The 27,015-nt window shown below is 39.6% G+C and overlaps 2 protein-coding genes across 3 annotated transcripts in view; both read right to left on the reverse strand.

The window, feature by feature from the left end:
* The window catches only part of FXR1 (FMR1 autosomal homolog 1), a 31,617-nt gene extending 20,508 nt beyond the window's left edge, over positions 1 to 11,109 (reverse strand). For both annotated transcript variants that reach the window (XM_071752596.1, XM_071752595.1), the window contains exons 1-2: positions 10,971 to 11,109; positions 1,018 to 1,070 (exon numbers count right to left, since the gene is read on the reverse strand). In XM_071752596.1, coding sequence (XP_071608697.1) covers positions 1,018 to 1,070; positions 10,971 to 11,021 — 104 coding nt within the window. In that variant the 5' untranslated portion in view covers positions 11,022 to 11,109. The remainder of the gene's footprint in view (positions 1 to 1,017; positions 1,071 to 10,970) is intronic.
* Positions 11,110 to 11,214: 105 nt separating this feature from the next.
* Positions 11,215 to 27,015, reverse strand: part of LOC139799975 (serine/arginine repetitive matrix protein 3-like) — a 71,455-nt gene continuing 55,654 nt past the window's right edge. Inside the window, exon 6 of the mRNA XM_071752597.1 lies at positions 11,215 to 11,878. Within this exon, the coding sequence (XP_071608698.1) occupies positions 11,215 to 11,878 (664 nt within the window). The remainder of the gene's footprint in view (positions 11,879 to 27,015) is intronic.

The raw sequence follows: 27,015 nt of genomic DNA on the forward strand, positions 1-27,015 counted from the left end.
CTCACTCTTTCCAAATAATCAAGTTTGTTTCTTCATTGCTAGAACACAAATCTTACAAGCAAAAGAACAAAATAATCCTTTCAAGAGAAAAACAGTATCTGGGAAGATACTTAATGACAAAACAATTTTTAAATTAACTGAAAAATGTAACTTGACTGGGTTCACCAAATGGCTTTCATAAAACCCCAGTGAGAAAATGATTAGATGATGTACTTGCATTTCCTCTGCTCAAGTCAGAAAGCATTTACAGAGATGTAATCTTATTTTTACAGTCCACCATTTCACCTCATACTTAACACGTGAACTGCTTGCCATCAGTGTTTCAAGTGTTCCAGGAATATGCGATTCTGTTAGTTAACAAAACTTTACATTTCTAGCTACACATTTGTTAGCATTCTCAGTAAGTGTTCAGATTGAAACACACCTTTCTATCTTCTTATCAATATAAATACTTACTAGGCATGTATATTTAATAATGAAGAGGGCCTCATGGATAATTCTTTCTCCAGAATTGCTCAGATTTTTTTTTTTCCACTAAAAAAACAGGTCTTTACATATGGGCATATACATATGGTTAATTTTCTTAACAGTTGAAACAATCACTACCAGGAAACTTGCATTTCTGCAAGTTGAGAAAATTCATCACCATTTCTCAGATCAGACCTGTAGAGACTTGTTTATTTAACAGAAGTACTTCAGCATTTTCCTTTTTTTTTTTTCTTTAGTATAAGAATATCACACCACCAATATAAATTACATTTGCCTGTCACATGTATAAGCACCACTCAAGATGCCAAAAACACTGTAACTAAGGAGCTGAATTCTGATACAGTGATTCAAGGAGGTAGTTCATGGAGACAGTGAACAAAATAGTGAGGCTCTTCTTCCATAGTGATACCATTCTAATGAAATCTACTACTTCTTAATGGCAAAATAAACAAAAACCAACACCAGAATGCATGAAACTGAATTAACAGCCTAATATTAAAATGATTATTTTTTGTTTAAAATACTTACTTGTTTTCAAATACAACTGTGAGCGAGTCCTCATGAACATCTTTGATAAATCCCTGTAAGAAAAACATTAGTTATAAGAATGCATATGAAATCAAAATAAGGCAGCAATTTCAATGCAACCTGAAACTAAGCCAAACAGCAGACCTCAACTTATATTATGGTTCCAATTTTGGAAAGCTCCAAGACACGATCCCACTATTCACATGAGGCTGCTGATACTCTTAGCTGGTGATTCCAAGAAATAACACAGAGATTGTTTCAAGTGACTGCTCAAATCACACCAACACATCTACACCTGAAAAGTCACCATCAATTTATTGTTTTATCTACAGGTGTGCAAAACTGTCCGACAGGAAGAAAATGAGAGGTATCCAGGCCCAGTCAATGCCCAGACAGGGCACACTGTGCAGAGTGCTGTGTACTTTATAGACATTCTTCTCAACCTAAAACTGAACCCTAAACAATAATCCTTCAGAGCAGTTCAACACCAAGTTTGTGTAAAATCTGGCATCACAGCCTGTCATACAGCTTGTTATGGTATCACCTTTCAAATACCAAATTGTGGACTCTGTGAGGCCAAACACCTGTCCGACTTCACAGGAAAACAGACTACAAAATTTCACTTTTTTGTGCCACATTATTTTGATCTAATGAAAAAATGAAGGGAAATCCCATTTCCTTTCCTTTTGAAAAACAAAGGATTTCTTAAGAGGCCACTGGTTATGTTAAAGATGTAAAGACAAGGAACAACCTGACAGGTCCAGTTGTACTCAATATCCATGCAGAAATTAAATTCCTAAATCTCTTGGTTGAGGCAGGCAGGCACAGTGCAAAGCAAGCATATAAAGCAACAAGAAAGATCTTTTCACCTCCCCCTGCTTTTGCTATAGCCTGATATTTGCCCAAGCACAGGAGGTCAAGGGGGAACCTGCAGTTTCAAAGGAGTAAGAGTTGCAGAGCTATGTTAGGGAAAATTCCAGGAAATCTGCTGAATGGATTATATCCACTTAAGAAACAGCCAGCTGAGGAGGATGAGCAACATTATCAACTGTGCAAGGAGCAACTCGCCCACAGAGGTATTAAGTGTCAGCTCAGGGAAAGATAAATTTTGTTACAAGAGATCCCTCAACACAGTGCTGGACAGTAAAGAAGCCCACACTGACAGATGGTTGGAAAGGGCCATATAAACAAATATCCTTTTTTCTGAATTCATACTGGGCAATGCCATGAAGGCACTTGCTCCAAACCTTCTTTTCTGCTCCCTATCTTCACTCAAAGCCATCAGCCAGCAACACAGAACACTGTTTCCAGCAGAGAGCATCCTGGGAACCCTGAACAAAGCAGGTCACCAGATACCAGAGAAATCACCCCACTGAACCACCTACTGTGCTCCCAATAAAATGAATGCTTGCAAAGGCCATCCTGCTACTGCAGGGGAAGGAAGGGATGTCTTTCTCTTTGCAAGGCAAGCAACTGGAAGAGCTGACAATAAAACACACCCATCATCAGGGAGTTTACCTTTCAAGGAAGTTTCTGGACAGGTAAACTGAGCTCGAATACTAAGTTATATCCGTTTAAAGATGCAAAGATCAAAAATTTTACTGCCTCTGTTAGCTAGCAACAGCATTAAAACAGAACTTCTACTAAGTTTACACTACTAGTGTCCTCTTTAAGCAAATCCCAGCATGGAGATGAATTAACACATTATAAAGTGCAAGAAATTACATTGTTCTATTACAATTAATTTAAACTCTACCCAGGCATATAACACCCAAGTCACAGCAGTGTACACCAAGTTCATGCAGTCCAACATTCTGCCAAATGACAACTTATCAACACAAAGCAGTATTTACAGAAAGAGCTCCAACTCCCTTCTATGGGAAGCCATTTATCTGCATTCCAATAGCCCGTGATTCAATATTACTCATTGCCTCATTATGCTGCTTCATTTCATAGCAGAACTTTACCTCTTATTTATGTTATTACATCCTCTTACACTGTTCAACACAGCAGGGAAGTATTTGATTTCCAACACCAGCCTATAGTAGCTACAGATTCATTCTACAAATCTGAATTTTCTTTCCTTTGTTAAAAAAACCAAAATTTCAGAATCAAGAGATTCAAAATCAGGTACCATACAACACCTGAAAAAACATTCAGAATATAACACTTCGCAGCTAAAAAAAAAAAAATCTCAAATCCACTGACTCACTGCAGATATCTTTAATAAGACAAGGGGAAAAAGGAATTGACTTCCCAGGATTTTAATTAGTCCATTACTAGGTGAAGCCTGACTTTCTGTGTAACAGTATGAACAGACTTAATATTTACAACTGATTTTCAAGCTAACATCCTGCTGAAGAATGGGCAAGTTGAAGTGGAACAGCAGTACAGGTATGACTTGCAGCAGGTGAACAGCTGACACTGCACCCACGTCAGCTGCACGAACAGAAACACTGAACACTTCTGGATAAAATCAAAAGTACAGATTCCAACACAGAATCTGAATGTTTTACAGCACCATGTGGGTTTCAGGAACTCCTTCGTACAAGGAAGTCTTTCTGTTCAAAGCGTGTGCACTACTCTTCCCAGATGAGAAAGTTCTGCAGACTCATAGCTGGCAGACACCTATGCAGTAACCTGCTTGAAACTGAACAGCATTTTCACCTGGCATTCACAAACTTACTCCACAGTATTTATACATGAGAAACACTCAAAAGCAAATATAGCATTTGTAGGGTGTGCACTTCTGGTCACAAATAGACACATGTAAAACATAAACTAAAGTTACAATTATTTGAAAAATTATATTATTGAGAAGCCTAAAAAAAATTCTTATTGGTCTAATTGTACAAGAACAAGACTTACAATGAAGGAGTAATATGAAAGTAAAAAATACCAACTCTAATTCCTACTACTACTATCAATTTCTCTACAGCTCTGGGGAAGAAATCCCATTTACAGTAACTGAAGCACAGCAGTCTATGAAGTATTATAGACTGCATGGTTCATTTGGAATACAATTAGAAACAATCAATTTCATACAAGTTTTAAATACTGTTTGACAAGAAATTATTCCATTACTGCCAAGAAACATGCCAAAAATATTAGTAAAACATATGCTGAAAGTAAAAATTTCTCCACACTACCTCTCCTACCTACAACGTTGACCTTTACATTATCAGCTGTCACTTACAACCACAAGATAAAAATAGAGAAATGGATTTCATGCATGTCAGTATGATTTAGTGTAATTTTTAAAGAAATATTCCAAGAGCCTAGAAGATATTTCTAAAAGATTTTTTTAAAGTCGCATTAAGATATTCTGCAATACAAAGAGTTTTTTGTTGTTTTTTTTTTAAATAAAAAGTTACATTAAATTGCATAAATTCAAAATAATTTCTTCAGAAAGGGCATGAAGAGCATAAAACAAGAAATACCCTGATTTTCAATTAGGAATTTTGAAGGAGTTCTTCAACAGTGAGGTAACCTACACAAATAGACTTGTACTCTAGGCTTGCACTAGTCATGTCTGATACTGTATCAACATTTTCTACTAAATTAAGTAACAATGCATCATCTTTACTTTTGCTTAAAGGAACAAGTACTCCATTACTGAACTTCAAGTTAGTAGTATTGCTTAAAATAAATAATGCCAATATCTAAGTTTGCAATGTTCTATGCTGCATACACATCATTCCATGTATCCTCACTCCAGAGGTGATGAGGCAGAGCTAATGAGAAACCACCAAACACGTGATCAATGCACAAACAGCCATCAAAAACTCATAGTGATGGATTCTATTATCAGCAAGTTTACACATAACATTTGTGTGTGATTTACACCACAGAGTGTAGAGGGCAGGAAGGGAAAAAAATAAAATACATGACTTCATCTTGCCAGACCTTCAATTTGGACTGTCCAGATATTAGTGTCAGTCATTCAGTGGACACTGAGAGCTGCACCTCTGAAGTCCATGTATGCCCTGCTTGCTGCAGCTCAGCTCACAAGGCCAGCAGGAGTCTGTACTGTACTACAGGCTATTAATGTCCTGCTGGCTCCCCAGGCACTTTGGTACAGACCTGTCTCTGCCACTCACTTGGCAGAAGCCAGACTCGTAATACTAGCACCTGGAAAAGCAGGGGTAGTGTCATGAAACCTCTTGACCAGCTTTGGCATCAGAGATCCAACAAATCCAACGCTAGGCCACACTGTGTTAAGTGTGAACAAAAAGACAGGATACTGTGAATGGATCATTTACTGCAAAAATCACCACAGCTGAGACTTCTTCATCTCCTAACACACACACACACACACACACACACACACACACACACACACACACACACACACACACACACACACACACACACACTCTTTCCCTTTTACCTAAGTTTTGCTCAAGGATTTAGGATTAGGATCTGCTGATAACATAAACGGATCAAGATTTACAGAAGTGTCCTTACAGTGAACTTTATGTCTCTCTATACACACACACGCTTTTTTTTAACATCTTTTTCCAGGCAAAGTCACAAACTGTCTAACAGGCAGATGGAGGCCAACTTCTCTCTTCATCTTGCTTTCTTAGGTCTACCTGATGCCCAGGTAGGACAGCCCAATACAAAACAGAGGTGCTTGTCATTTTAGCTGTGAACATTCTTCTCAGGGATAGCCACTGTGCTGCCTTTTGAGTCTCACACACCTGCACACTAAAAACTGTACTATGATCACCTTACCCACTGCTGAGTAAATTTCTAACAGTAAATGCTTTGGCATCTGATGGCATCAACCATTTCTGAGTCAGTGACATAAAGGTCAAGAACCCTATATCCAGTTACCAAGCCTTTCACTTCTTTCAAAAGCAAGAATCATTAGTATTTTTAACTTACACAACTGTTTAATGTAACAAACACATGAAATAATTATTACTTGTACCATCCTGACCCACAAAAAAAAAAACACAAAAGTCAAAGGAGTAAATATATCAAGGGGCAAAGAAAGACTGAACTCCATAAAGTATGCTTTTCATTAGAAGTGATTAGCTGCACCTGTTTATACAGGGAACTAACAAAAGAAAGCAGATCTAGCTTGCTGCAAAACACAAACATTACAAGCAGATGTCAGGTAAGAACAAGATCCTGAATGATAAATCAATGATATCAACAACAGTTTAACCTATGACATTACTGCTCATTTTGTTCACAATCATAATGGTGGCATGTAAATTCAAGGGTCCTTATGACAGCAAGAACTTCAGCACTGAATCCCCTGGTTTAGGCTTGGTCATTAATGTCTAAATGACTCACACTGGCTACACTGCTTTCTTCAAACACATATTCCTAAAGGGCAAAACTTCTGGAAGACACTCTCTCCACTGATTACATGCATCAGCAATCAATAACCACTGCCTGTGGCATCTCCCTTTTATCAGCCAGAAAGGCTCAATCAGAGGGCTCGCCAGCAGGAGAAATGACTAGATGCTTCTTGCACCAGTCTGTACAACTTCAAGAAATCAGTATCAACTTCAGAATGTCTGAAACTTCCCACCCATTGGGGCTAGGTAGAATAAATAACTGCTGGCCATTGTGAGACACAATCTTCAAAGAACAAAAAGTCCTTCCAGTCACCATGCTTCCTGGTGTAGTAATTGGGTGCCAACAGCTGTGTAAGCTATACTCTTCATGACAGTTTTTCTACTTTAATAACTGTCAAGCTAAACACCATCCAGAAGAATTCAGTTGTTTTCAGAACCACTAATTAAAAATTATATCACTTAAAAAACATTAAATTTTTTCATTAACACAAAACTTTCGCACCTTGAATTGCTCACCATGCTTTGATGCTGCACATGTGGAGAAATGCTGTGTACATCTCCATCATTTTTTCCCCTCAGTAATATTTTGGCTAGTCTCTGCCTTGTGGCTTATGCCAACTCCTGCTATCAGTGCCTCAGTTAGTCCTGCTACCAGAACAACCACACCTCTTGAGAGAGGAACAGAGTAAAAAGGAAGCACTTCAGAACATGTAAAGAAAAGGCTGAGTTTCATTTCCAATTCACATTTTGATCTATCCAATGGCTTTGCATAATTTCAACAGCTACTACCTGAAAAGAAAGAGCACAAGGGCATGGTGCACACCAGACTCAGTTTTTCAGCAGATTTAAGTCCCTACAGTGAAGAACCCAATGAATTATTTGTCTTCAGGTTAAGCCAACGAGTTATTTCAGAGTTACTCAGTTGCCTCTCAATCAGATTCAAGTAAAGGAAGTTAGCTGGTATTTAATTTAGGTACTTTGGTCTAATTTTATTGGAAGGCCCAACCTATTTTATGTAAGCTGACATCTGAACTTATGAATAACACGCAGAACCAGGGCTCTAATTTGCATACAAGTGAGAACACACAGAGATAATGGATAGAGCAGAAGCTTTCATCTTGTCCTGGCCAAGGGCTGCACAGAAACCCTTCACAGTTGGCAGGACCAGAGAGGCAACGGACAATAACTGAAACACAGGAGAAGGTTTTGTATGAACACCAGGAAAATCCCTCCTTTTTTTTTTTTTTTTTTTTTTTTTTTTTAAATTGTGAGGGCAACTGAGTATAGGCACAGGTTGCCCAGGGAGGCTGTGGAGTGTCCATCCTCAATGATATTCAAAATCCATCTGGACATAGTCCTGGGCAACTGGCTCTGGGTGGCTGTGCTTGAGCAAGGGTGTGGATCAGTTTCTGCAGGCCTCAACCATCTGTGATTCTGCAAATTACTTAATGATCTTAATCACACAAGGAATAATCATCCTGAAAACAATTGGAGACAGGCTAAGATGAGAGAATATTTAACTTTCACTCTCTCCAACCCACTCAGAACCCAAAAAAACCCATGTATTTTTGGTCATTTCACATAATAAGAGTGAAGTCTATAAAGAGAAATGACACAAAAATCTAACCTGCACTCTGGCACTCACCTAGAAAGCATCAACTGCTCAGCTCTCAGGAAATTCCCAAACCTCTAATAAATGTTAACACTCAAATAGTAGAGTTCATCAACCCTATTCATTCCCCTTGTTCCACAACACAAGTTTCATCTTTTTCCAGAAGACCACAACCACGTGGAGCCCCACCAGCACCATCTGTTTCTAAAGACAATGGGTGCTCAATATTATGTATGCAAAGTCTGAGCTGCAAGGAGGGGCTATGCTGTCTGCTGTATACTGACTGAAAATCTTGGTAACACAAAATAAACGCTGTCCTGTTCTCCACATTGCATTGCTTATTTAAAACAACAGAAAATAAAAGCATACATTTCTTTGGAGATTTAGAAATAAGAAAGTTAAATTTAGATCATAATATTTTTGTACAGGACAGAGCATAAAAAAGTTACCTTGGGGAGTCTACCATGGCCACAGTTACTCTCCATTGATTTAAGCATCACAGAAACCATTTTGAATTTTCATGCATCTTAATGAAAAACATAATTTTCCTTACTGATTTCTAGCAAGCAGAGCATACACATAGAAATCCATGTAGGAAGAATTCCCTGTTAAAACTGAATTTTACTAAAATAAAAACAGTTATTAGAGTAACAAAAGAATCTATAGAGAACCTAATTTACCATGGTTGTATCTCTAGTAACTACTGAAAATCCCACTCTAATGCTTCAACAGATTTAATCACTACATTTGTTCTACTACAGCTAAGTTGCAGTTTATATTAATTCATAAAAAATTGTCATGAAATAGTTTACATAATTATTTTGGGTTTTATCTCCACTGGCAGAGGAGGACCCTTCTCATCTCATCTACTGGGAGATATGCTGTGCTTATCTGAATTCATATGGCTCTGAGGGCCTCAAATTTTATCCCACCTTACAAATTCTGATCTTCGGAAAAATTTTGCCACTTCCTATCCAGTTGCAAAGGGCTCAGACAAGATGAGCCTATTCTCATCTAGCAAATGCCATTATCAATACTATCAGTCTCCAAAATATGGTGCTTCCTAAACGAGGCTGAGACACCTACCTCCTCTGCTTTAGAAACTTTCTGGTTAAAGTTAATAGTAGTGTTCCTTAACTCCAAAATACATGCTTAACCTCTTCTTTCCTCGACAGAAAAGGACTCACAAAATGGAGCCACTGATACACATTTTCATTGCATTCAGCTCACAAGAATTATTTCTTCGTATTGTATTTTAGTTTGTTATATTCAGTTTTGGGTTTGATAAGGGTTCTGTGGCATGTTCTCCATCCACATGAACCATTGTTATTTTGAGTTGAGGATTTGGCCTCTATGGGTCTCATCATTCTAAACTGACTTCATTCATCATGAAGATGCCAGCACTGAACTTAATCCCCATTTCACTGATCTGACAGACATTAATGCCATTTTTAAGTAAAATTTCTGCCTTTGTTAGCCACTGTTCACTGTGCTAAAACACATGATGATGTTAATCCAAGCCTGACAATTCTCACTGACTCAGACGTCATCATTACACATCTGAAATCAGGCTTATTGCAATAAACCCTGTGCACAAAGATCCCTTCAGTCCAAAAATTCATACACTTCCTAGTACTCCCATTAGTTTCACATTCTTCTTAGGCGGAAGAAACAACTAATCCATGGTTTATAGAGCTGTCCAAAATCGCAACGTACCAACTGGAAAACATCTCCAAAATGGGGGCTCCCCAACAGGCAGTGGAAAAGAAAAAAAAAATTAAAAAAAAAAACAACACAATTCTATTTAGAACTATCCTGTTCTAAATGCAAATTACTCTGATGTGTTTTTCTGTGTGGTACTTCAACTAAAAATGTATTTGATTTACAAAATTTATTATCTACTGATTTTGGTAAAAATTCAAGAGGCTTACCTATCAAGGGAATACAGCTTACCCCATTACATTCTTTCCTCATAAGACTACATCCTATTTGTCTCTTTTAATAGACAGATGAAAAAACCAACTCCTGAAGTCAGCTGGTTACAATCCTTTTAACACCAACTGCCTTTACATACTGTACAATTACCACATGATTTCCAAGCCAAACCCACAGCTGCACACAGGAAATTCAGAAAAAAAAAAAAAAGGACACCCCCACGCCCCTGTAATGTTGCATGTGCCATACCACACCATGTATGTGGGTTGGCACAAATGTTAAAGAGAGTCCTGAGATTAAATACTCCCAGAACAGAGCTACACTGCATGCTCACAATACTGGCTGGAATCAGCCCTCCTGGAAAGGAAGACAGAAGGCTCTTGCCATAAAAAGAGCTGGGATTCTTAAACATCTGAAGCCAGGCTTAGGGGAAAATGACTGACAGGCAACAGCTGAGAGTATTTTGCATTGATCCTGTAACATCCTGACATTCCTGGGAGGGTGATGGTAAAGGAAGCTTTCTGATGACATAAATATACCCAAAATCTTAAAAAAAAAAAAAATTTCAAATATTTTAAAAATATTATTTCCGGCTCAGTTCACCCCATCCCACCCAAAGGCCCTACTTTTTCACCAAAATACCTCCATCACCCTCACCACGCCCGCCCGCCCACCCTTTCTAAAATGAAGACCAAGCGAATCCCCGGGCTGTGCATCTGCTCCCCCGGCCCTCCCGGCGCTCTCCCTTCCCGACTCCCCTGAGGAGTCCTTATCAACCCTTCTCGCCACCACCTGCCCAAGCCCCCGCCGCCCCGCTCCATCCCCGCCATTCCCCGGTCCCCCCCTTCCCTCACGCCGGTTCCCAACACCCCCTTCCTGGCGCAGCTCCCTCCCCCGCCGCCCCCACCACACCCCGACACCTTCCCCCAACGCCCTTCCCCCCCTCACCTTCCCCTCCTCCGCGGCCCGGCGCGGGGCCTCTCCCCGCGGCCCCCAGCGGTCTCCGGTCGGACGCGGAAACCCCTGGGCAGCCACCCCCCGCTCTGCCCCCGTCGCCCCGGCCCCGCCACCACCCCCTCCCCCGCCGGTACCTTGTAGAAGGCCCCGTTAGAGCCGCGCACTTCCACCGTCAGCTCCTCCATGTTGAGCGCGCAAAGGACGCCGGGACGTGCTTCTAGAAACTGTCACCACGGGGGGGAGCGCTGCCGGGCTCCCCCTCCCCCTCCGCCCGCCCCCCGCGGGGTGGGGGCCGCTCCCGCACCGCCCCGCACCGCCTCCCGGCCGGCTGCCGGTGGCTCTGCCCACGCCACTGGGATGGGGTGGGGAGGGGGGGGCTCACAACCGGGCAGAGCGGGGCGTTCCCTGCGGGTCTTTCCCTTCCCCCCTCTCCGCCTCCCCCGCCCGCGGGAGTGGGAGCGGTCTCGGTTCCGGTCTCGGTCCCGATCCCGGTTCCGTTGCCACCCGGTGCCGGGGCGGAGGGGGCTCTGCTGCGCGCGCCCCGGGGGCGCAGGTGTCGGTGCGGGCGCGTCCCCGCGGGAGCGGCCGCGCTGCGGTAACGGGGGAGCGGCGGTGGCGGCGGCGCTGGAGGCCGCAGTCAGAGCTGCAGGGAAAATGTGGTGTTTGGCTGGTTGGGCTGCTTTGTTTTGTTTTGTTTTGTTTAATGAATAACGACTCAGAAGGCCGGGCCTTAGGGGACACCTTCCATTCCCCAGCCGCCTCAGGCGGCCTGGCTCGCCGCCCGCTGCAATCAAGATGGTGCCCGTCACCATCCACCCCAGCAGCCTCCTTGCCTCCCTCGCACTGCTCGCCCGGCTTTGTCGCTCCCGCTGCTCCGGCCCGGCTCGGGGGCGGGGAGCATCCCAGTCTTCTGCGCTTGGTCCTGTACCGAGCAGCCCGTCTTCTCCTCATGGCCCTCCCGGCCCCTGCGCCGGCTGCCCCCAGCGCCGACCTCGTCTGCAGAGACGCCTGCTTGCAGACCTTGTCTTTCTTCCGTGTACTGCTGCAAGAGAAAAGAAAAAAAAGAAAATTACTGTGCTATTGGATGACCCTCGCAACGCAATCAGTCCTGAATTTTGTGCTTGATGCTCACATCAGCTTAGTCATGCAGAGCCTGATGAAAGGCCTGGTATCTCTGCCAAACAATTTTTGCAATAGCTTGAAATACCACGACTACTTTCAAATGACTTCTGAGCTGATCTTTCCTGTTAAGACGTCAGCCTCAAAAGAACTGGAGTACATGATGGTATTTTACCCATCAAGCATTTTCATTCTTAGTTTCTCCATGTTAATCTCTCAGCGTAGCTTTTTTTCCAGTTCTGTAAGAGCAATGTGAATTTCAGATAATTCAGTCTTAAAAGTTTAGAGAAAGCTTGTGACTGGGTAAGGAGGCTCACATGTGCCACAGCAGAAGGGAAGATGCTTGTTCAGCATCAGGGGTCAGCCTGAGGCTCTGACCATTTATACTCTATTCTTGCATTGTCCAGTAAGTAATTTGAGGGCATGGGAATGAGCTGGGAGGCTTATTTGGGGGAAGAAATGAAGATCATAGGTGGAGCCAGATTTATGGGCTCTGTGGACAGTAAGGCCTTGAGTCATTGTGGTAAAGCTTGAAGAGAAATAAGACAAAAATTAATTGGGAAAAAAACCCCAATAAGCCCTGTTTGTTCCAGAGAACACGAAGTTTCTTTCCACTCACTAACTCATATCTCTGTTTGGCTACTATGAGGTAGTATTCAGAAAAAAAGCAATTATGTGTTCTAATCTTTCAATGTATGCATTAATATTCTCATTCTTGTGTAATATTTATTCCACTGGAATGTTGCAGGGTACCTTTCATTATAAAGACTGTTTAAATCTTCAGAAATGACCCACAGTTTGTTCTGTCGATGCCTAGGCCACACAAAGATGAAAGAGCCCTTCATGCAAAGTGTCAGGTGCCCCCTTTCCTATTTGTGGAAGGCACTCAGGACTTCCCAGGATAAAGTATGAAACCTGATCATCTGAAGCAACGAGTTGTGCTGCAGGAATTCCACACCAAAAGTTAGTTTTCATTGCCCCAAGATTGAATAGTCTGCACTTCATCTATCCAGCTTCCAAGACACAGACTGTCCATGTCAGCTGCTAAAAATAGATGTTTGGAACTTTTTTAAAAAAGCAAAACCAAAGTATGCAGAGCTACTGTCCCCAAGAGTAAAAACAGGACACAGATTAAAAAAAAATATTACTTCGAAAGTAAATGAGGTGCCTGGGTGTCCCCATTTGCAAAACGGGACAGTTCTGGTCAGTAATGATAACAAGAACTGGCTTGAGCCCATGCAATCTGCATCTAAATTTGCCTGATAAAATTTGTTTTTCTGGAAGTGCACACATGATGGTAGTTAAAAGTGACAGGGTTGTTTACAGATTAATACTGAGGTATATTGATAAACCTGGGTGAAAATGCATGTAGAAAAGGTTATTATTAGGTTATGGACCATAATAGTTTGCAGCACATCAGCCAAATGGGAAAGAATGAATCTCTTCTAAGCTTAGCTTTCACTTGATGCAAATTAGAAGGAACAACTAAATCAAATTCCTCTTTTTACTGAAATAAGGGAGGATCTTTACTCAGCTTCGGAAACTCTGGCTTCCTTTGATACCAGCTACTTGCAACTTTTTTTACAAGACTACATAAGGTGATTATTTTTTTGTTTTCATTTTGCAACACCCACGGTGAAATTGCCACCTACATTTTATAGAGCAGTTCTGGTCAGGGAGATGCTATGAGTAAATCTAGTTGAACCACTCTGTCCTCTGTTGAAACTGTTCAGCAACGCAGGAGGGAGAACAAGTTTCATCATGCCAAAAGGGCAGCAAGCAAGATACAGCAGGATTCTGTATCCTTGGGGCCCTTGGTGGCAAAGAACAGAAAAAGGATATGTACATTTAAGTGATCAAAAGAAAGGGTGAAGGATTAAGCACTCAAGGATTAAGATTGTTGCCTTCAAATACATCAGGGTGTGCAGAGGGGATAAGCATCAACGTGAGACAGAAAGCAAGACTAGCAAAAAAGTCTCCAAAATAGGTATAGGCCAATGGGTAATAAATTTAATTTGGAAATTAGAGTTTCAAGTGGAAGGTTGAAGGAACTTCTGTAACAGCCTTTCAAAATTAATGAAAATTAATAAAGCCTGCCTACTTTTAAGGTGGAAAAAGCATTTATGGTGGTGATATAAACAAAATAAACCATGTTTTCAAGATAGAGAGTTTGAAAGTATTGATTCCAACAAATAATCAACCAGCCAACTCCCACCCCAGTCCTCCCAAAAGCTGTCGTCTAAATTCAGGAAGCATGTGGACAAATTGCAGAAGGTTCAGGAAAAGCCACAAAAACAAGGACTGAAAATATAACTTGTAGTGAAACAGTATGACAGCAGAGTTAATATTTTGAAATAATTATTTTTGGCCACAATCTGCAACTACTCAGGTAGAAGAAAAAAATATAAATATCTTTTTAGGTTCCCATCACTACCAGTTTTAAAATCAACGTTGGATATAATCTGGTTCATAAAAAAATTAATTTATGGAAATCTTACCATATTTGTTACTGAAGGTCAGAATGGAATTGTCATTCCAGGACCTTCTGACATCAGACTTAATGTTTGACTTACCCTGAAGCAGACCCAGTTTCAGGGATTTGGGAAAGAATGTTACAACTATGAAATCAGCAACAGAACTCCTTAGAATAGTGATATTTTTAACTGAGATTATATTTAGTTATGAAAAGATGCCTAAATTGATAGTCCTCTTAAACTTCTAGTGGGCTGATAGTTTATATTTGAAATTTTTTTGTAGTTTCAAAAACTAATAATTTCCTTTTATGCCAATTAATTTTAGAGTCTTTGCTGGTACCAAAACAAGGGGTACTGCTGTGTTTTACTGAACATATTCCTTACCCTTCAGTAAAATAAAACCCCAGAAGCATACATTCTTAGCATATTTTGTAAAAAAATAACTAGACAGAAATCAAGGTCAACTGAATTCAGACTTGTGCCTTTACTTAAAAATGCAGAGTGTAATAACCTGGGTCTTATATTCCACTCAGTGAAGGGTATGCTGACATTTAGCAACTTGTGCCATAAAAAAATAAAATAATGATAAAAAATTAATCTAGCTTTGCCATTAAGTGGGTAAAAAACTCTTTGGTTCACTTCCTTATTCTGAAATCTTGGCAGAAGGCTGATAGCTGTAAGAGACATCCATCCAGAGACTTCCAGCCTTAGCAGAAGCTTAGGCAACTGCCAGCACTTAGATGCTCTTTAAATTACTATGCATCTCTAGTCCTTAGTGCAGACAAGCAACACAGATTAGTATGTGAAGGATATTATCAGAGTTCATATTCTCTCATGTCTTACCAAATGACAAAACTACATTGCAACACAGAAAAAATCTTGGAGAAGTTATTTTGAAAAATTATGTGCTTCCTGTGTGTGGGAATACTCATTTATGTGTGTTCTTTGTTCCAAATATTATACTTGGGTAGCAGAAGGAAGTTTGGGAGATGGGTAAATTCAGCTCCAATAGACTTGTGCAAGTAGAGCAGGATCTAATATTCTTGAGGCACAACACTGGTAGTAAGGCATATGGTATTGATACAGATTGTTGTGTTGGACTGCCACGGTATGAAGTGCCAGTGATGTGTTGCAAAAAACTCCTAAAGAAAAGCTTGTTTTGTTTTATTTTGTCCTTCCCTGTGATTATTGCACTGTTTGAATACTGAGCTGAAGAAGAATCTTTACCAATTTTCAATGTATTCCTGACCTTTACAAATTAATGAATATTTGTCTGGAGTTTACTGAACTGAGCTTGCCATACCCAGATACATCTGCAAGTACTGTAAGCAGACACCACTTCTGAAAATAGGATCCACAAAAGGTGTTGCTAAGTGAGTGTATGTAAAAACATTTTTTGTGCAGTGCAGTGTAAAACCCTCTGTCTGGTAGGGAAATAAGAGGAAACAGAAATCATAAGAGTTCCTATAATTGCAAATAAACATTTGCAAATAAACATTTCCTAAAAGGGAAAAACCTCTAGAGCCAATTTAGTTTGTGTGTATCACAGCTGATAGCCCTCACATTTATATTTCTCTAGACACAATGCATTTAAAATGTTTCACAGTTATAGGGTTACCCTCCCCCTGTGTTTAGTAGGATAAAAAGTGTTAATAGTCCACAGAATGCAGTAGGTGTTTACTGTTACATTCTATTTCCTGTTACTGCAGTTTTAAAAAAAGTCACTGAGCTAATTAAATTATATAAGGAAGATGTCACTATTAAAAGAAAATCGGCTTTGGCTACAGTCTGTATTTACACTGAAGTTATGATTAGTATGATTCAGGCTTCATTTGTTCAAAGTCCACAAGATAATGTGCATGCTCAGCAAAAGAAAAATATACACCCAGGAAACAGACTACTATGTGGAAGTAATTTCACAGTGAATGACAGTATATGAAGCTTGAGTTTTCACTCTGGATGAACTGGTTTACCATTGCTTGGCTGGTTTTCCTTTTTTTTGTCAGTAGCAGCACGGGAAAGTGAGCAAAATAAAACTAGAAGTTTGATATTGTTCTAAAAGCAAAGAGAAGCACTAGGCAATGCCTGCTTGCAAGTGCAATGTTAATTCTGTCACAAAGCAGAGAAACTGCAAAATCATTTCACTGAATTTTTAATGAACTTAAATGAGAACACTGCTGTTTAATGGACTGTGTGCAATGGCCTGAAGCTCGTCCATTCACAACACAACTTTTTGTGGGATTGGCTTGGTTTGGTAATTTTCATTATCACTTTACATCTGCCTCTCTTGAATGCTAGTGCAGATGCAGCTGATCAAAAATAACCTGGCTTGTGCCTGACTTGGTTCCAAGGCAGGAAGTGAAATGCACTGAGCACCAGAGACCTCTGTGGTCATGTGGAATTACAGTGAATAATGGTGTGGAAAGGGCTGTCATAGGATTAGCTTGAGACATTCAAGCCTAGTTCTCATCTTCAAGTGTTAAGAGTTTTATCCTTCCTGTTACCAACAAACCCAAATAAATAATTCCTGCTTGATGAATACTTTCAGTGGAAACCAGAAAATAAAAGTATTATTTTTTTTCTCTATTGCTAATCCAATCTTCTCCTTTTTTGATCCTCAGACAAGTCCAGATTACCTTTGTTTTGACTTGACTCCCAGGCCAACTTTTAGTATCAGTGTTTGGCTGGGACAGTTATTTTTCTTCGTAGTAACTGGTTTGGGGCTGTGTTTTGGGTTTGTCCTGGAAACGGGGTTGATAATGCAGGGATGAGTTAATTACTGCTGAGCAGTGCTTCCATAGAGCCAAAGCTTTTCTGCTTCTTACCCCACCCCTTAGTTGGCTGGGGGTGCACAAAAAGTTGGGAGAGGACAGCTGACCCCAACTGACACCAGGGTTATTCCATACTGTATGGTGTCATGCTCAGCATATCAAGCTGGGGAAAGAAGAAGGAAAGGGGGGTGCATTCAGAGTAATGGCATTTGTCTGCCCAAGCAAACATTAAATCTGATGGAACCCTGCTTTTCTGGAGATGGCTGAAAACCTGCCTGATGGTGGATAAATACTGGTGGATAAATACTGTGTCTCAGTGGCCTAGGAGAAAAGTACTAAGAATATTGATGTATCAGTGTCAGGATCTCAACATGTTATTCTTCCACAATAGATATAACATTAAATGCAAAACATCAGGGAAACCTTTTCCATTACGTTAGTCATAGGCACTGACTTTAAGAAATAAAATACTAATGCACAGATTAAGGGATGAAATGTACATTTTGAAGTTTGCAAGACATAGCAAGTAATTGATGCTACATAAATGCACATACATTACCTGAAACCCAGCTCTGAGGCAGTATGGTACAGATAGTATTTCACTGAAATGAGTTATCAGAAAGTTAAAATATGTTTTCTGTGGCTTTTGTGATTCCTTTCTTAACTGAGATGACCTTCCACTGGTACGTGTGTTCCAGTTGTATCACAAATGCTACTGAAGAGAGTGGGATAAAATCTGGACTTTTGCCTTTTTCTTTTTTTTTCCATCTTTCTAAAAATACTGATCCATTAATAGCACAGTATTTTCCCAGACTGCCTAACTATTGAGATGAAAAGGGGGACTCAGGAAACTACTTCGGTGCTGAAGTAGACAGTTCTGATAAATACAACAAAGCCAACCATCCGTTTGACCTAATCATTAAGATTTTTGCACAAGTGCTCAGGACCTCATGTCTTTTTTTTTTTTTTTCAGTTTTTTGACACACTGATAACAAATGCTTTAGGCTGTCTGGCATGACAGACACTGCAGTTCCTGACTTCACCAGAGCTTTGTTGCCACAAGAGACATCATCTGAGCCCTAAAAACTGAGGGTGCTTTAACCTGCTCTTTCTACAGCTCTTCATGGTTATACCAGAACATTGTGTGTTACCACACTGGGAAGCATAAATGTAATTCCAGCTTGTTCTGTTGAAGCTGTTCTACTTCCCAGAAATACTGTAGTGTCCACAGTTTAGATTTTGAGCTAGTGAATCCTTGAATGCTGGTAACAGTCACAGCTACAACAGCTTATTCTGTATAAAATAAAAGCGTACTTATCTGAATCAGTTTGCAGGGTTGCAAACTGAAAAAAATTCAGAATTTACACTTTATGCAATCATTCTGAGTGACTTTCAATTCACACAAATGTTTTAGAAATTGAACTTTTTAATCATTAACTGATATTTTATTTTATATTAAATAAAATGTGTTTTCTAAATGCATTACTGTAATGCCTGATGTCTTAGCTACCTATAATTGTTCCTGTGAGAAAACAAAATCTCAAATACCCCAAATTTCACACTCTGGAGCAATTTAGGTCTCCTTAGAGATCACAGTTTGAACTACAAATGCAATATGGGCTGCATCCTGCTGTAACTGAAATCCTTCCTAAGTCTACTTCTGCTTTTCAATCTCTCTAATTTTTCATTAGATCAAGAGTCACACATTTTTGTTGGCAGTAAAGCAATTCCAATTTGAACTGCCTTCTGTCTTCAATAGGAATTTTCCCAAAGTACAGAAATAAAAATGTAAAACTTTGCTGTGTTTCATTACTTTCATTCTTTTGAACATTGCTTCTCTGAAAGCTCTGTGTGAAATTATTAGAAGATAGGTTTTGAAATGCTTGTGAAAGTAGATGCATATATGGGACTCAAAGGGCCTTATTTAAAAAAGAAATTTGCCAGTTACCCAGATCTCTGGTTGGTTATGCCCATTCAAGGATACAGAATCCATCATTCGTATGATTATTTTTACATCTGAACTTTTTTTTTTTTTTTATACTAGATAGACTTGAAACTTTCAGGGTCATTTGCCCAGCATGTAGTTGAATGTCCTGTGCTATAGATTCCAATTAGCAAGACCATGTTCAATGGTCCTACACCACCAATGCTGTCTAACTGCTTTCCACTTGGCTTTATATGTTTCTTCTTTGTTGCAGCTGCAACCAGGTCTATCTACCCTTTGATAGAAAAATTTCAATTACCCCAGGGAGAAGCTTTCAGCTTTATTAAGCATTGAAGTCTACACATTTGTTCTTCTGTTGAAGAGCAGTTCAAAAGGAGAGTTTCGGAGGAAGTAATCTGATAAATTAGGGTAAATCTTGTGGACTTTCACTGCTAATGTTTTTCTGTAACCTGAGCCTAAGAATCTGCCAACTCAATATACAGTTAAGCATTTCTTTAACACTTTTAGCCCCTGACAGATGTTTCTTATACTTTACAAGTAAATGGCTCCTCAGTGTTCTTAAGACTGCTGTGCTCTCAGCATAAAATTGATGTCACAGAAGGCTGGGCAACTGTGCTTTAGCCTTGATAGATAGTGACAGAAAACTGTTCCCATCTGGTAGCTTTGTATTGGCCTCTGAGTAAACTAATGGTTTCCTTTCTTCAGATGATGGGTGTCAACTCATCACCTCCTCGTTTCCAAGAGTAACCTTAGTTATCTAAGAAAATGCAAGAACTGCATACACCAGAACTCTAATCTGCCCTCACTTTGCAGTGATTGGCCTTTTCAGGGAGTAGGGTAGCCAAGTGATATGGTAGAAAGCTCAAAATAACACTGTTGTAAGTCAAATCTCTTTGTAGTTTTAAAAAAAAAAAAAAAAAAAAAAAAAAAGTTTCTCTTCCTAATGCTGTCAATCTTGTATTTCACTTCATTGGTGGGTTCATTTACACATGTAAATAAGGCTGTCATTTATCCTTTTTAATGTTTGAGAATTCCATAGAAGTTCCACATCAGTGGTTTGAAGTCGAATCTTTCATTATTGTCTCTATCAAGTAAATTAATTTATTACTGTATTTGAAGTCCTAAATGCTTCTTGAGAGCTGAACATACAGTCTAACAATCTATCCGTAAAGAGCAAATAGGAGTTACACATTTAAAGAAGATAATCTTTCAGTTGTATGGAAATCCTGTCACTCTTGCTTTTCTGTGTAAGCTTCATATAATAAAGCCTTTCCCTCTGTTTTCAGAAAAGTTTTGGTTCTTCCTCACTCATCTCTGTTCTGTGTGGCAGAGAAAAGTGGCACATTAAATTGAGCATGTGAAAAGGGCACACAAGCAAATGGAATTAATATCCACAAATGAGAGGAACATGGGAGTTCTTGGATAGAATATATTTTTCTAGGAATCCTGAATGAAGAGTGAAGAGCAAAACAAATAGCAATGGACAGAGTGCTCCAGACCCCCAGTCCCACTTAACTCTGAGGCTATGACATGCCTTTTTTGAGAACTATTAAGTAAAAGCCACTGTCACTTTCAACCACAGGTAGTAGAATTTACATAAGCAAATCTCATCTGGCTCAATACTGCCCTATTAATATACGTAGTATAATTTGTCATTAATACACAAGATTATATTGTCATAATACATCAAAATACTACAACTGGGCTTTTTGAATGAATTATCACATCATTTCTGTGCATCCATCACAAGGCTAATTTGCCACTGACATCTCTCTTACAAGACACATATATCCTCTACTGTCCCTCTGGACCAAAGTATTTAACTTTTTTCTCAGCAACTCAACTAACAGTAAATACTCCACAAAAGCCAAAACAAAATTGAAAAAAGAAGAAAGAAAAGAAAATCCCCAAGCTACTTGCTCTCTCTTAGGAAAACACTATTTCATGGTGAAATAAAAAAAATTAAGACAGGGGAAAAATAATTAAGATTACAGAAATTAATTCTATATCAAAGTCCACAGAAGGACTCTTGTTGACATCAAAGCATTGGCTTCTCTTTGATAATGAGATTACACATCATACTTGATTTTCTACATTTTGTTCTCTAGAGAGTAGATATTTTACCACTGTCTGTCAATGATTCTGCACAAAATTCAATCAGTTTAAAAAGAAAGGATGTAATTTTTGTACCACTGGGTTTGGAAAACCTGCAAACCAAGACCTGACGCCGTAACGTTTGGGTTGAAACTGTAATTAGAGATTGTGTTTCCAGTGTTTCATCACATTGTGCACACATAATATTTTAGGCTTTCACTTCCAGTCAGTCAAGACCTCTGCCTTTCAAATTTCAACTTGTATCTTCTATCCAGCTGCATTCAATACATTTGTACACACATAATTACATGAGAAGTAATAAACAATTCATTTGATGGGACAAAAGAAAGTGGGGGGAAAAAAAAAAGCTGTTACTTTTTCACCTGATTAGGTCTGGAAAATTTAGCTTGAGTTAGATGCTTTAGAAAAGACTGACCTTAAAGAAAATAAATATTACTTTGATATTCTCCATTTTCTCAATAGTCTGGTAATATAGTTTGGTTACATTTTGACATGTAAACTTTAAGAGAAGACTTCACTGTAAGGGAGTGCTCTCCTTCTGAAGCTGAATTAGGTTCAGGTGCCAAGTCACTATTCCAAAGTCCAGGGCATATGTTGCTGAATCAGTCATTGCTAATGCTGATGCTTAAAGCATAAAGAGAAAGTACTGAAGGAAAGTCTTGCAGGTGCCAGACAGAGAGATGTCTATATTAAGACTTATGCTGAATTGTTAAATTTCAGTTATCAGCAAAACCAAACTAAGAATCTGCATGCTCAGCTGGGAACGTTATCGGTGCAGTTTGTTCATGATTCAAAGATATCAGTTGCTTTCAGTATGAAATGCTGAGATTTTATTTCTCTTAGGTTTGAGCTCTTCAGTTCAAAACATACCCCTCAAAGTTGGTTACTAAACAAGCAATGTAAATTTTCATGTTTACATCTGTGTAAGATCTACTGAATTTTCTGAGATTTGAGGTGACTCGGTACTGTCTGCATGCACTGAGAGGTTTTTTTTTAAAAAAAGCATTTAAAATCCACTCACTGGAAACCATAGTGTTATTAATGCTGAACCCGAGGTATGAAGTCCAGCAGAACAGGCACTAAAGATCATCATCTCAGTCAGGGTACATCTGATCTGTAGCTAGAGAAGCTCAACTTCATTCTCCATGCATGAAAACACTACAGCTCATGGTGGTGTTGGCCCATAAAGTATTCCCATTCTAGCTCCAGCCCTTCCCCTTCCCTGGTCAGATCTTTTGCCTACTTCCCTCTCTCTTCTGCAGCAGCCTTCTACAGGTACAGAAAATGAGGTGTAGCAGCAAGGACTTCCAGGGGAAATGAAAGTTGACTGGCTGGCCAAGAGAAGTGTAGCTGCTTACGCAGTGGAGATGATGATGATAAACTCTTCAGGAGGTGAGCAAAGTGCTGCCAACTGTGCCAGTGTGTGGAGGCTGGAGGCAGCTGGGGCAGGTTGTCCATGGTGGGAGAGCTACTGCCTGATGAGGCAGTGAGGGTGGCTTGGACATCTGTATGGAGGAGGATGGCAGCTGCCTGCTGGGAGAGAGGACACAGAATGCTGCTGCAGGAGGGAGTGGGGGATATGGGTTACAGGGCTTTGTCAAGCAAAGATCCAACTCACAGCTACCGAAGCTGCAAACCTCTGCTTTGCACTATAACACCACAGAAAAAAGCAAGGGAAGGAGACTTCAAATAAGCTGAACAGCTTCATCAGAAACTTCATGCTGATCAATATGAGATCAGTTGTTTCGGCACAGTGCTTTGACCCAGATGGCATTTTCACTTCTAGATACAATCAATTCCTGACACAACTTTTATTTCACAGACCTCTAATGTAAGATCCTGTTACAGTCATCCATACAGTCATCCATAGGAAGTTTATTCTACTACTGCACAAAAGTCCTTCTCCCTACACAAATTTCACATGATAATAAGCAAAGATTTCTTTTTTACTCAAATGTTAGTTGGAGAATTTCCCTGCTCCTACTGATACGTCCAAGATGCTAACATAAGAGAACATCCAAAGGTGAATCACTCTACTTAGGAATAATGGTTACCCAGCACAACCTACAGTGTGAGACTGGGAATGGGCAGGGGGTGAGGGATGCTGGAGCTGCGTGTAAGAAGTCACTGGAATGATCTACAAAGAATAAAAAAATGGAAAAGTGCTGGAGAACACTTTAAAGAAGCCAGGTTCTGCTGCAAGGATTCCGTGATATCTCAGCCAGTGCTTTTCATCACCTTCAGTCATTGTCTCATTTCAGTAAATTAAGACACCTCTATGCTTGATCATTAAATTAGTTCACAAAGCAAGGAGTAATTTATGTCTCTCTGGCTAACAACAGTACCTCACAGGCTGAGAGGACAACCTCAATGGAGTAGCACTGTATCACTGAGCTGGGCACTCATGCACATGCAGAAAATCTCTCTCTCTTAATGCATTTTTTCCTCTCCAAGGAAACATAGATTCTATAGCCTTGTAGCATTCCTTTATCCACATCACTCCACATCAAGATATTATTTCAGTCTTTTCTCAAAACAACTAAACAGTAGGTCAGACAGTAGGTATATTACAGTCTCAAGCAAAGGAAATCCCCTCTTAAAGAAATATTCAAAGTCATTGCAATGAAGAGGAAATAAACAAGATGATGAGTCCTGCTGATTAGTCCCTTGCAGTATACAGCTGCTATGCAGCTGACAAATTATATGGCAGACAGAAAAGAACACCATTACTATGTATTTATATTCATTTTACTATGAAGAAGGCAGCAGTAGTCCTTGCCCTTATCCCATCAGCAACATTAGATGGCACCAGCTAATGGGATCTCTACTATCAAGAGTTGTCCAAGCCTTGAAAGTATCTATTCAAAGCAGAGAAGGAACAGAGAGATGTTACCCAGGTGAAGGATACAATGCTTTTACTTTCACTGTGCTTTTTCATCCCACCAGTAGAACAGCTTTGTCTGTGAATCTGGCTACAGCATGGAGGGAGTAAAAGAGAGAATGTGCACGTACACATCTTGCAAAATTAATGCCACAGAGTTAAGTTCAACAGGAATCTCATTTTAATAGGAAAAAATACTATTTCCATGGAATCACTGTCTCCCTGGAATGACCCTCCCAGCAGGTACTTGTACCCCCAGGACAAGGGGCTAAGCTATGCCTAATCCTCAGAAAACTCTGATCTCATACACATCACTGGCTTGCAACCATGAAGTTGTATAGGACTGCCAAAGACATATGTAGCATCCTTCACAGTCCAAGTGGCACCTGGTATTCACCAGAAAATAGAAACCTCAGCACATCTAATTGCAGAGCTTCAGAGCAGCCTGAGCTGCCCAGTGTTGGGGCTTATTTTTGCATTGTGAAGAAAACCTGTAGTGAAGCACAGTACCAGCTCTACCACTTGGTTCTGGGATTACTTCACCTCTTCTTTCAAGAGACTGTAAGAACAGAGAACAGAAGAGTTGCATATTTTTTTTCCCCTCTAATCTTCAATATTTATTTTTCCTTTATCTATTTCTATCCTGCTTTTCCTTGGTGAGAGACATCCAAACTATTTCTAATTAAATTTTTGGATTTGAAAATGCACCCAGACCTGTTCATTATAAGCAACTGGGGGTTATCTGGGGAGAGTGCCATAAAGCTTTGTAATAGTTTTTACTCTGAAACAATAGTCTGATAAGCTTACATTAGAGAAATGGAAGGTATTACCTACTACAGAGGAACTGAATGGAAGCCATTCATATCTTTCTCAGAAAGTTTTGCTAAGCAGGTAATGGGTTTTGTTTGGTTGGTTTTAATTTCCTTATCAAAATATTAACCAGTTGAGATTCAGCAGATTAAATTTTTTAGGTCTTATAGTCAAAGAGCTCATAATGAATTATTTAGAGTTTACAGTCAGCCTTTGGAACTGATGATCTGATGATTTAAATCCAATCCAATATCAATAGCTAACAAATAATCTATTTATATAACAAAACACTTCAGTTAGTATTCGCCCATTAAGTTAACTTTAAGTAAGCCTTAACTTTCACTTTAGCTTCATACTGGTGATACCAGCTCAGTTTTAATTTTTAGTCTCCTGCTTTCATTTTTTCCTAGAGAGATTTCGTAATTTTAAAAACAAAATAATACTTCACTTAAAAATCCTTTTTTCCTCCCAGTAAGCAGCACAGACAAAGAGTGTTGCCATATGTGATCAAGAAATAACTTGCTGGGCCCCCAGTTAATCTTTGCACCTCTCCTGTAGTCCTACTCCTAGATGATACTTACAGATCACAGTGTCTCACCTCACTCAGCATACAGGCTTGTACCTTTAAATATGGCATGGTCCCAAAATATGTCAAAGGAACCACCTCCATAGTGTGACTCTACAGTGGCACTGGGTAACAATCTGTTTCTGACAAAATGTGCTCCTGGAGCAGGCAATGCCCTTCCTAACCCTCAAAAAGCCCCCGAGACTGAGGTTAAAACACCTGCTGGCTGGAGAAAGTGAGTGCTCTATTTTCCTTAAGTCCATCCTCTTCCTCAGCAATAAAATTAATTCTTTCCTCCTTCCCCTCCCTTAGCCCCACTGAAGAGAACCTCTTCATGCCCTTCATATTCAGTGTTTACACCTGGTGATGTATCACACAGCCTGTCATTCAAACCCTGCTGGGCATTTGCTCTTTTGGCTGTAACAGCAGTAAAATTACACAGGGCTGACACCCACAAGTGACCTGAGTAACAAACTCACTATACTTTAATAATTTCCTTTAATTTTAAAAGTCCTTTGACCCAGACTTATGCAGATAAAGTCCATCTGAACTGACACATGCAAAAACTTCCAATTTAAAGACTGAATACCTGGTATGTTTACTATTGTTGCCTTCTCTTACAAAAGCTTTAATTCTCCTAATGCCCAAACCCAAGATGCATGACAGGGCTACCCAGGTCTGTACCTGGGCGTTCTTAAGCATCAGGATCCTACACCCAGCTGGAGAGGTGCTGTCATGTACCTTTCCTGCACATCAGCTCTCCATTGGTAAAACCCAGAATGTTCTAAGACTCCTAAAATGTAACCTTACTTCAGAAACAATTTGCTTCTAATACATGGACATTGTACATGATATTTAACAGGCATTGCTAGGTTTTTTTCTTCTTTTGTGGTGGGAAGATGCCTACAGGAAACCTGCATTTTGACTTCTCCAACTTTAACCTCCAAAAACTTGAAGGGGTTGCGGATCTGGACACAGCATGAATACAATGAATTTTATTTTTCTGTATTTTGTGATGCTGCTGCCATCTAGAGTATAAAAATAATATTGTGTCAAGAAACACCATCGGCAGTATTTAATTAATGGATTTTGTATTAACAGCAAGCAAGGATAATCATAATCATAGTCATACATTTTTCTCTATTTTGTTCCACTGCTGCCACCTAGAGTTATAAACCAAGTATGTTATTTTTTTAACTACAGCTATTTAATTAGTGGCTTTTAATATTAAAGATACAAATAAATTTGTGATAAGGATGATACCTTACTTTTCCACAATTTTCTCATTGCTTTGCTTTGTCTTTGTCCTGAACATCAGTATAACCCAAGTATCGCATGCAATGTTTTTGTATGTTTGTTTTTATACAAAATTAGCAAAGTGGTTAAGACAAATAATTTATTGTGATTTTAGATTTTCAAAGATAATTGTTAAATAATATTATATAGAAAGAACATGTAATAGGTCAGCCTGATATTTTTTCCCCCCTGGTCGCAGGATG

This window comes from Heliangelus exortis, chromosome 9 (genome assembly GCF_036169615.1).
Source record: "Heliangelus exortis chromosome 9, bHelExo1.hap1, whole genome shotgun sequence".
Taxonomy (NCBI): domain Eukaryota; kingdom Metazoa; phylum Chordata; class Aves; order Apodiformes; family Trochilidae; genus Heliangelus; species Heliangelus exortis.